Source organism: Rhincodon typus, chromosome 25, assembly GCF_021869965.1.
Source record: "Rhincodon typus isolate 14 chromosome 25, sRhiTyp1.1, whole genome shotgun sequence".
In the NCBI taxonomy this organism is placed as follows: Eukaryota; Metazoa; Chordata; class Chondrichthyes; order Orectolobiformes; family Rhincodontidae; genus Rhincodon; species Rhincodon typus.
In genome coordinates, this window is record NC_063356.1 from 42,238,122 (window position 1) to 42,249,927 (window position 11,806).

General features: G+C 45.2%; 1 protein-coding gene across 2 annotated transcripts in view; it reads left to right on the forward strand.

The window, feature by feature from the left end:
* The window catches only part of LOC109938121 (EF-hand calcium-binding domain-containing protein 4B-like), a 119,896-nt gene that overhangs the window by 100,322 nt on the left and 7,768 nt on the right, over positions 1-11,806 (forward strand). For both annotated transcript variants that reach the window (XM_048612274.1, XM_048612275.1), the window contains 5 exons: positions 668-860; positions 2,892-3,076; positions 7,359-7,551; positions 8,904-9,033; positions 11,237-11,318. In XM_048612274.1, coding sequence (XP_048468231.1) covers positions 668-860; positions 2,892-3,076; positions 7,359-7,551; positions 8,904-9,033; positions 11,237-11,318 — 783 coding nt within the window. The remainder of the gene's footprint in view (positions 1-667; positions 861-2,891; positions 3,077-7,358; positions 7,552-8,903; positions 9,034-11,236; positions 11,319-11,806) is intronic.

An 11,806-nucleotide genomic window follows, 5' to 3' on the forward strand; every position in this document is an offset into this window, starting at 1 on the left:
CCAGGGACCCAGGTTCAATTCCAGCCTCGGACGACTATCTGTGTGGAGTTTGCACATTCTCCCCATGTCTGCGTGGGTTTCCTCCGGGTGCTCCGGCTTCCTCCCACAATCCAAAGATGTGCAGGGTAGGTGGATTGGCCATGGGAAATTGCTCATCGTGACTAGGGTGGGAAATGCAGTCGTACGGTAGGGGATGGGTCAGGATGGGATGCGCTCCGGAGGGGCGGTGTGGACTCGATGGGCCGAATGGCCTGCTTCTACACTGAGGGGACTGTGTGAATTCCCCTCCCTGGATCCTCCAATCGACGTGTCACACATGTTCCCAGCTCCTTACCCAGCCCCACATGTTCCAATCACTGCCCCCCATACACCCATGGGTATGAATCCTGGAATTCCTGAATTGCGCCCCCAGCAGAGCTTCATGGCAACAGCAATGGACTGTTTGACTCTTGGAGCTGCTTCACCCAATTAACTAAGTCAGGCCTTTATCCAGTTTATTTTTACACTGACTATACGTTGTGTTCCATTCTCCCTCTGGTTGAGGGGAGGTGAGTGGATGTGTTTGGAGCATCGGTCGTGTTGCAAAAACTCCTGTTCAGCACAAAATAACAACTCTCCCTCTCCCTCTCTCTCTCCCATTCCCTCTTTCCCTGAATTTCCTTGACAGACTTCAGAGAACTCGCTCCATCCGACGCCGTGTGACCCAAAAACCGACCCCCCTGGGAGAGGACCCTGCACTCACTCACCTGAGGGTCGAAGGTCAGGGTGTGACCGTGGCGATGGGCGATGACGGAGATGGAGTCACTGAGGAACCAGCAGCATCTTCAGGAAGTGACGAAGCAGCAGAGAGAATGAAAGAGGTAGCTGGGCCCAGGGAGCAGGTGTCCCCACCGTGAGAGCTGTAGCCGGAGGGAGGGCCTCAGTCCAGCAGGAACTGGTTCCCCCCGAGCGCAGTCCCCCACAGAGACACTCAGGTCTCCTCATCGAGCTGTGGGACAAAGGGCCCAGGCCAGGCCTGAAACCCCTGTGAATCAGAGACAGTCTCTCACCTCACAAAGGCCTGACTTTGTGTCAGCTTCAGCTTCAGGGAAAGTTAAACCAAGACAATTTGGGGAGGTCTAATCAACAGAACAACTGAAACTTGGCCGATGACCTTAACTTACACAAATTTCCACTTAGGTTCTGGGGAGGGATGTGTTTTGGAAATTAGGTGGGGTTATAGCTTGCTGAATAATTCAGTCTTTGAGCACTGTGGGATTGGAGGGAGGGCAGTGAACAGTGGGACAGGTACGTAAATAGGAAAGGTTTAGAGGGATATGGGCCAACCACAGGCAAACTGGGAAACTGGGTCGGCATGGACGAGTTTGACTGAAGAGTCTGTTTCTGTGCTATATGACTGTATGAGTTTATGATTCTATGTAATTTGCTGAATAATTCAACCTGGGGATGCAGGTTCATAGTTCCTTGAAAGTGGAGTCACAGGTAGACAGGGCAGTGAAGAAGATGTTTGGTACGCTTGCCTTTATTGGTCAGTGCATTGAGTACAGGAGTTGGGAGGTCAAGTTGTGGCTGTCCAAGACATTAGTTAGGCCACTTTTGGAATACTGTGTGCAATGCTGGTGTCCTTGCTTTGGAAAGATGTTGCTAAACTTGAAAGGGTGCAGAAAATATTTACAAGGAACTTGCCGGGCTTGGAGGGTTTGAGCTCTAGAGAGAGGCTGAATAGGTTGGGGCTATTTTCCCTGGAGCATTGGAGGCTGTGGGTGACCTTATAGAGGTTTATAAAACCATGATGGGCATGGATAGGGTGAATAGACAAGGTATTGTTCCCAGGGTAGGGGAGTCCAAAACTAGCGCACCTAGGTTTAAGGTGAGAGGGGAAAGATTTAAAAGGGGCCTAAGGGGCAACTTTTCCACACAGAGGGTGGTGCGTGTATGGAATGAGTTGCCAGAGGAAGTGGTGAAGGCTGGTACAATTACAACATTTAAAAGGCATCTGGATGGGTATATGAATAGGAAGGGATTAGAGGGATAGGGGGCAAATGCTGGCAAATGGGACTAGATTAGTTTAGGATATCTGGTCGGCATGGACAAATTGGACCAAATGGTCTGTTTCTGTGCTGTACAGCTCTATGACTTTGTGGCTGCACTATGGGAATGGAGGACAGGGTGTGAACAGTTGTAGAAGAAGATGGATACAGAAAGAGGAAGAGTGAGGTGAAGCTGGGAGCAAGTAAGAGAGATGGAGCAATGATTTAGAGAGACCAGCAGAGAGATTTTGGAGAGTAAGTATTATCAAGAATATAATTTTTGTGCCATTATGAATGAGGATGCTGGTTGTGAGTCTCTATGGAGGGGTCACAGGAAACTGCACATCATTGAAATCCTGCAACTCCTCACTAATTCTCAGATGGAGAACTAGGACAGAGAGGTATTTCTTTATTCTTTCATAGGGGTGTGGTTGTCACTGTCACCCATCCTTAATGGCCTTTGAACAAAAGTGGATTGCTCGGCTATTTTGGAAGGCAGGTAAAGTTTGAGCACAATGCCGTGGATCTGGAGGTCAGACCAGGTAAGGATGGCTGATTTCCCTCCCTAAAGGGAATTAGTGAACCTGATGGGTGTTTACACCAATTGATGATCATTTGGTGTCACTGAGACTTGTTTTTATTTACTGAATTTAAGTTCCACGAGCTGCTATGGTGGGATTGAATCCCTGCTTTTAAACCCCATTGTCCTCAGCATGTAGTCCAGTGGCATTACCATCACCGTCTTCTTGAGAGTGGGCAACACAGAGGCAGAGAGTCTAGCAATTTCCAGGATAATTTTTGTGAATGGTTACGCGATAAATGCTGATTGAATGCGGTGCCTTTGTGTGTTCCTGCTCCCAGTTACAGGAGGAGCTTGTCTCTCTGCGCAGTAAACAGGACGAGGCCATTGCTGAGAACCAAAAACTCAAAGTGATCAACCAGGAGCTCGAGGCAAAGCTGGAGCAGATTCAACAGGACCTTCAGGAAGCTCGGGATCGGCTGGTGGATCAACAGGAGGAAGCAGCTCGCCGAGAGGAGTCAGAAGGGTAAGAGAGCCTGTACACACTCCCATATACAGTGTGAATACCCCACACTCTGCATTTGTCCCATCCCTGCTGTGCACCCTGTACTTCGCGTACACTAATACTCTTGTTACAGGCAATGTTTTGTGAGCACATCTACCCTTATGCATCAGTAGAGTTTGTTTTTTGTAACTCCACAGAAATGCCTTGCCTTTTAACAGAATCATAGAGGTTTGAAGGATTGAATATCAACAAACCAACAAGTCCTGGAATAAAAGCAAAATACTGCAGATGCTAGAAATTGGAGATAAAAACTGAAATTGCTAGAGAAACTTAGCAGTTCTGGCAGCATGCACGAATTGTGAACTCTGAACTGTGTGAACCATCTACAAGATGCACTGCAGAAATTCACCAAAGCTATTTAGACAGCGCCAAACTGACGACCATTTCCATCTAGAAGAACAAAGGCATAAGATACATGGGAATACTACCCCCTCAGAGCACTCACTATGCTGACTTGGAAATACATTGCTATTCCTTTACTGTCACTGGGTCAAAATCCTGAAATTGTGGGTCAACCTACAACACGAGGAATGCTGCAGTTCAAGAAAGCAGCTCACCACCACCTTCTCAAGGGCGACTAGGGACGAGCAATAAATACTGGCCCAGCCAGCGACACCCACGTTCCCATGAATAAATAAAATGGTCACACTGCACTCAAAATGTTAACTCTGTTTCAGACCTGCTGAGTTTCTGCAGCACTTTCTCTTTCAGTCCCGGAGTGAGACTTGGACCTGGAGCTTCTTGTTTAGAAGTTCCCCAACTTTACACCTGTCCCTTTGCTTCTGAGGCAGCTCTAATTCCTGCCACTCTCCTTAAAACATCTGCACTCAGTCTAATCTTTGTTTTGTGATGCCATTCCCAGAGTTACCTGAGACCCCCCAACCCTACCAGAAAGTGGGCAGTAAGAGGTCACCCAAGATTTTTCAACACATGGATTCAGTACAAGAACTGAAATGTGTCCACAATCCTTGAGAATTGGATTAACTTATTCTACCCATCATCACTTCATTTTCATTCATTCTCCATTCATCCACTTTTGTAATTGACCAACCCAATGCTGGAGGTTAACTTCAAGTCTATGGTAAGCCCCCACAGTGTTGATAGCAGTGATGGGGACACCAGTGGACATCAAAGGGAGATGGTTGAAAATGGTGTGTAGTGTGTGGAGTATGCATGTTACTTGCCACTCCATAGCTCACCCCTTCCTAAGTCTGTGATTTCCTCCTGACCAAAACATATGGAGGTATCCATACTGCTCCAATTCTAGCCTCTTGAGCGTTGCTACCTTTAATCATACAAGAATAGTATATAGGAGCTGAAATAGGCCATTTGGCCCCCGAGTCTGCTTCACCATTCAATAAAATCATGTTTGATCTATTTTGTCCATCTACCTCCAATGGCCTTCAGTTTCCCTCTGATGACCCTCCGTTCCCCTCCAATGACCTTCTGATGACCCTCAGTTCCTCTCTGATAACCCTCCAATGACCCTTGATTCCCCTGCAATCGCCCTTGTTTCCCTTGTGATGACCCTAGATTCTCTGCCTAACATGAATCTACCCACCTCTGTTTTAAAAGCCCTCAACGGCCCTGCCTCCACCGTTTTCTGAAACGGAAAGTTCCAAAGTTGCATCACCCTCTAAGAGGAAAGGTGTTCATCTCATCTCTGTGTGTGCCCCCAACTGTCAGTCAGTGCCCCCTAGTTGTGAACTAACACAAAAGAGAAAACATCCTTTCCACATCCATCTCATCATGCTAATTTGGGATCTTATACACTTCAGTCAAATCACCCCTTCTCTTCTAACCTCCAGTGGATAACAAGCCCAGCCTGTCCAACCTTTCCTCATATGACAACTCACTCATTCTGGGCATCAATCTGCTGAAGCTCCTCTGAACCGCCTCCAATGCATTTGCTGTCTTTCTAAATAAGGAGACTAAAACTGCACATAGTGTTTGAGATTTGAACTCCCCAATGCCCTGTGTAAGTGAAGCAATACACCCTTACTTTTATTTAATGTTCAATTCCTCTCTTAGTAAAGGCATCCAGCATTTTTTTTGACTGCATGCTGGACCTGCACACTAACATTTTGTGTCTCCGGCACTGGAATGCCCGAATCTTGGAATTCTGCAGTCTTGCTCCATTTAAGTGATACTCTGGTTTTTCATTCATTCTGCCAAAGTGAACACCTTCACGTTTTCCCACATTATACTTCATCTGTCTACTCCCTCAGCCTATTTATAACCTTATACAACTCTTTATGTCTTCTTCATAACTTACCTTTCTAACTATCTAGTGACATAACTCTCACTCCCCTCATCCACGTCATTTGATGTAAAGTGGCCCCAGCACAGACCCCTGGTTTTCAACCTTTCACTTAATCCATTAAATCTCTCAACAGTGTTATGTCGAGCAGAGAATAAAGCATTTACTTTATTGTGGCCATCTCTTTCACTGATCAGAAAAGAGTAACATGAATAATGTAGGCTGTTTGTCACAGCACTCATCACATCTTGCCAATCAGACAAATACCATATCTGCCTACTCTCTGTTTTCTGCCAGCCAGCTGATCTTCTGTTTGTGCTAATGTGTTACCCCCAATAGCGTGAGCTTTTATTTTTCACAATAATCTTATCAAATGCTGCCTGGAAATACAATGACAGTATTTCCACAGACTTCCCTTTATCCACCAGCATATGTTATTCCTTCAAACAACTCCAACAAATTGGTTAAACATTCCTTCCCTTTGATGAAACTCTGCTGACTCTTACAGATTCCCTGCTTTTCTAGGTGCACAGATTTTTTTTAATGATCAATTCTAACTCTTTCCCCATGATGGACATCACGTTAACTGGCCTATAGTTTCCTGTTTCTGCCTTCCAACTTTCTTGAATAGAGGGCTTATATTTTCTATGTCCCAGTCTGAACCTAAGGAAATTTGGAAAATCAACTACAACACATCTGCTCTTCCCATTGGTCACCAGGCCTTCTCTTGCTGAGTCTCTAAGCTCCAGAATTCCATTGTCAAAACTTTCTCTCCCTCTCTGCGAGGGAGTCTTAATATTTCCTTATGTGGTTTGGTGTCAGATTTTCTTTTATATGTTATCTATGATGGTGCTTGACTACAATAAGTACGCTGAAGAATTTACTAATGTTTGTAAGTCAGCTGATAGGATGGTAATTGGCAGATTAAATTTGTTTGGGGATGGGATATAGCTGGGCAGATTTCTACATTATCAGTTAGATATCAATATTGTAGATCAACTGGAATGGCTTGACTAAAGCACGGCTAATCTGGAGCACACACGGACAATGTAAATCCAAGACCATGTCTCAATGAGGACTGCGTGGTGGTCCCTCCCACAAATACTGATATAGATTGACACATCTGTGACAGATAGATTGGTTGAAATGAGATAAAATAGACTATCTCCCCCATTTGGTTCTCATCACTAGTCCAGCAGCCACATCCTTCTAGACATCTCAGTAATTAGTGGTGCTACCGAGCTGCTCTTGGACATCTGAGACAGAGTACATTCTCAACTCTTGCCATGCTCAGTGCTTCTTCCAAGTGTTGTTCAGCATGGAGGAGGATTGATTCATCAGCTGAGGGAGAATGGTACGTTATAATCAGTAGGAGGTTTCCTTGCCCATATTTAACCTGAAGCCATGAGATTTTATGGGGTCCAGAATCAATGTTGAGGACTCCCAGGGCAACACCCTCCTGACTGTGTGCCACTGTGCCACCCCCTCCTCTGCTGGGTCTGTCCTGTCAGTGGGAGAGGACATATCCAGGGATGGTAATGGTGGTGTCTGGGACATTGTCTGTAAGGTATGATTCTGAGAGTTTGACTGTGTCAGGCTGTTGTTTGCCTATCCTGTGAGACAGCTCTCCCAATGCTGGCACTAGCCCCCAGGTGTTAGTGAGCAGGACTTGGTAGTTGCGTTTGTCATGTCTGTATCTAATGCTTAGGACTATGGTGATTGGTCCATTGGTTTTGTTCTTTTTATTTTTTTTAATTTAGATGATGAACTAAATTAAAATAATGTTCAGACTTATGGAAAAAGAGTGGGAGAATGGTGCTAAGTCATGATACTGATTTAGAAAGCCAGTACAGACAGAGTGGGCTGAATGACCTCCTGCTGATAATAGTCTAACAAGTTGTGATACTCCTTCAATAGCAGCTTGATTTAATTGTGCCGCTTATAATGGAACTGTGTTCTGTCTCTGTCATTCGTGGTTCTCAGACTTCAGAGAACTCGCTCCATCCGACGCCGTGTGACCCAAAAACCGACCCCACTGGGAGAGGACCCTGCACTCGCTCACCTGAGGGGCGAAGGTCAGGATGTGACCGTGGCGATGGGCGATGACGTAGATGGAGTCACTGAGGAACCAGCAGCAACTTCAGGAAGTGATGGAGCAGGAGAGAGAATGAAAGAGGTAGCTGGGCCCAGGGAGCAGGCCTGTCCACACTGGGGAGGGCCTCAGTCTCATGGAGATGGCTGATCTTCCTCTCAGCCTTCAAGAGAGGTTAGGGTGTTGAAGGGGGACCAGTGAGTCTAAGGCCAGGGCAGACAACGGAGGTCTGGAGGCTGAGAAATTTAGATCACTAGAAGAGAGATTCTCCCCATTGTCTGACCATTATCGCACTGTCTGCAATTAGTTCACTGTCTGGGATTATAGCAGGCCCTTTGGCCTGTTGTGTCCATGCTGGTTATCAAACACTTATCTGTTTTAATCCCATTTTCTGGCCTGGAGCCTTGTATGCTGTGGTGTTTCAGTTACTCATCTAAATGTGACTTAAATGTTGTGATGGGGGTTCCCCACTTTGAACACATTTTCGGGTATGTGTTCCAGGTACAGACCATTCTCTGGATGAAAGGAATTTTCCTTAAATTCCCTCTAAACCTCCTGCCTCTTACTTTAAATCTATGTCCCCTGGTTATTGATCCCTCTAATAAGGGAGAAGGTTTCTCCCTATCTCCCCTGTCTATGTCCCTCAGAACCTTGTACAGCTCACTGAGGTCTCCCCCTCAGCCAGCTGCACTCTAAGGGAAAAAACCCCAGCCTGTCTTTAGAGCTGAGTCACCCTGGTCCAGGCAACGTCTTGGTGAAACATCTCTCCAGTGCAATCACGTGGTGGTGATCTGAACTTCACACAGTATTCCAGCTATGGCCTAACGAAAGTTATACACAGCTTGTTTAGTCATCCTCCAGTCCTCTGGCACTTCTCCTGCAGCAAGAAAGGATTTGAAAATTAATGTGAAAGCCCCTGCAGTCTCCTGCCTTCGGGTTTTGCTCTGCCTGGGATTATCACAGTCCCTCAGGAATATCTCTGTGTGTCTCGGGATTATCTGTGTTTGTTGATTATCGCATTGTGCTGGGATTATCGCATCATTTTTGGGATTATCCCACTACCTGGACCACTACCTACACTGTCTTTTTCCCTTTAACACCTGACCTTTAGTGGGGCCTATGACCCAATGCTATTTTCTCCTGTAAATACATTACCCTGTGTATGTTCGAGCATATTCAGTTCGATAAGCTTGGAGCAATGATAGGGAATTGTGCCTAGCCTGATATTAAATCGGTACTTCCTGAGTGAGGAGATTTGCGATGTCTGATCGAAAACAAACAGTCTGGACTCACTGTTAAAATGGCAGATGAGAGAATGTTTTGAGAGAGTATTGAATTGTGAAGCAAGGTGTTTGCTGCAGTTGGTTACTATGGGAGCGGTAACACTGTGAACTGAAGTAGTGTTCCTCCTTTTTATAAAATTCTCTCCTCCTCAGGTGGGAAGCAGCAAAGATCCTGACCATCTCTACAACATCATGTTTGTTGGGAATGCCAACGCTGGGAAAACATCCTTCATTCAGCGGTTTTACGACAATAGTTTCAAACCTGGGTTAGCTTCCACAGTAGGTATGGCAACACTGCATCTTCCTTGTAGTGACTGTAATGAGGTCAGCCAAGTCATAGAATATGAGTTCCCTGATTGGGGCTGTTAACCTGGTCCAATCAGGGAGTCCTGGTTGACAGATATAAACAGGAGTGTTAGACATCCTGTTCGCTCTGACAGCTGGCTCTGAGGGAACTGGATCAGTGAAACAGACTCTCCACATGTAAATAAACAGTAATGGGATATTGGCCTCTGTGGAGTTATTTCAATCCCCATCAGCTTCACCGGTGTCCTTTAGGGAAGGAAATCTGCCATCCTTTCCCAGTTTTGGACATGTGATTGCAGACCCCACACCAATGTGGTTGACTCTTAACTGCCCTGTGGGTAATTAGGGATGGGCAATAAATGCTGGCCCATCCAGCGATGTTTCTAACCCATGAAGTACCAAACAAAATGACACAAATGCAGGTTGTTACTTTACAATGCAGAGTTAGACTCCCTCTAGTCTAGTTTGTTAACACTCATAGATCAACAACAAAGTGTATTCTAAGACAAAGTATCATCCACTAGCAGAGTAAATCAGAAACTTTAGTGTGGGGTCAGTGAAACACTTTCAGACTGAGTTAGTTATGGTGACACTGGCAGTTTAGTTAGTGTTAGTATTTGAGTCAGTCCCACAGTAGAACAGAGGAAATGTTCACGGCCTCATTGCCTGAAACCTTCATGCTCCATTTCTACATTATTTTGATGTGAATGTTTTCATTATCAGGACTATCTAGCTTAGTTAGTGCTAACCATGTGAAATACAGATGTTAGCCTGTGAAAGTGATACAACTGAAACTGAAGCAAAACCCAGGAATTGGTGATTCAAAGCTCCATTGTAATATTCAAGGTTGTGTCGTAGTGGTCGATGGGTTTTAACATGAGTGCCAGTTCCTTTAATGTTGTTTGATTTAATTCTTCCTTCCAATAGTAGTCCCACATCCACTAGGTAAGTCGGCCAGCTGTCTCATTCAAGACTTATGGGCTCTTACTGTATACAGTTCTGGTTGTATATGAAGAATGATGACATGTCAAAAGTGTTTGGTTAGCTCTCAATCACTTTGACATCCCCTGGGAATATGTGCAGCATTGTATGAATTTTTTTTTGGTACACACATCATTGTCAGATAGAGTTCCCTGAGCAGGTAGGTAGAAGAAAGACTTGAATTGATATAGTACCTGTTCTCACCATTGGAGAGTTTAAAGCCAATGAAATTAGTTTTCAAGTGTAATTGATCATGGTCATAGAATAATTAAATAGTACAGAAAAGCAGGAAACCATTCAGCGCATCAAGTCTGCACTGCCTCTTTCAGAGAGAAATCTGTTTAGTCACATTCCCTCAATCATCCCTATATCTCCGTATTTTTTAAATGTTCTTCCAGTTTTATTGCAACTTCCTTTCGAAGTTTACTGCTCAGCTTGGATCCACCACCCACTCAAAGCAAGGCATTCCAATACCTAACTGCTATTCCACAAATTTGTTCTCTTCACATTTCCTCAAGTCCTTTGTCTTCAATCTGTAGCCTGTGCTTATCACCCCTTTACCTATTGGAAACGGTCTCCTGATTATCTCTGTCTGGGCCCTTTATCAGTTTAAATGGCCTGAACAAATCTCCTATTTGTCCTATTTTTGCCTTAAAGGGCAGCAGTCTATTTAATTAAACTATAATCACACAACGTGGAACCTGTCCTTTGAAAGCAACACAAGTCAACTGGTGCACTGTACGAACCCACAAACATCAGTGTTAGTAATGACCTTTGATGTGGAGATGCCGATGTTGGACTGGGGTGGATAAAGTCAAAAGTCATATAACACCAGGCTATAGGCCACAGGATTGGACTGTCAGCCTGGATGATGAGTTTGTGTCTCTGGATTGAATCCATTCCTTCCTAACTCAGTGAATGTGCTGTATGATGTGTGAGACAGAACGGTCTTGGTGTCTGAGGGTGGCACATAGTTGTGCTCACAGTGATATGATATGTAGCCATTGGACTAGGCCAGGCTTGAGTTACACAGTAACTGGTCCAGGCCCTGACCTTGGCGATACTGCAGTAATCAGATTGATGTAGGCTTCACCCTACGGTGAAGGAAATCTTTCCTCAAAGATGAGGAATGTGCTGCTAATAGGAGGACTATTCCCTGTCCTGCTGCCCGTTGCTGATCTCTTCTCCCATGATTGCAGGGATGGACTATCGAGTGAAGACCTTGACAGTGGACAACAGACATATTGCCCTTCAGCTCTGGGATACTGCAGGACAAGAGCGGTGAGTGTGGGGTCTCCAATAACAGCTCACGGCTTCAGGGTACTCAACCAACAAACAATATTGATGTAAGGATAACAGGATTGGAAACCTTTAAATAATGGACCACTACCTCATCGTCAAAAACCTGCTGGAGAAACTCAGTGGGTCTGGCAGCATCTGTGGAGTGAAAGCAGGGTTTTCAGTTCAGAGTCCAGTGACCCTTCTTCAGAACTGCCCCCTGCATCTGTCTGTTAAAGGGACAGTACCCCAGGGATCAATAGTTTAAAAGGACAGTACTCCTAGGGGTCATTGTGTTAATGGAATAGTGTGTTAAAAGGACACTAACCTTCAGTGTGTTAAAGGGGACAGCACACCTAAGTGTCCATGCGAAAGGAACAGTACCTCTAGGGATCAATGTGTTAATCGAGCAGTGCGTTAAAGGAACTCTAATCCTTGTGGTCTGTGTGTTAAAGTGACAGTACCTTTATGGGGCAGTGTGTTAAAGTGAC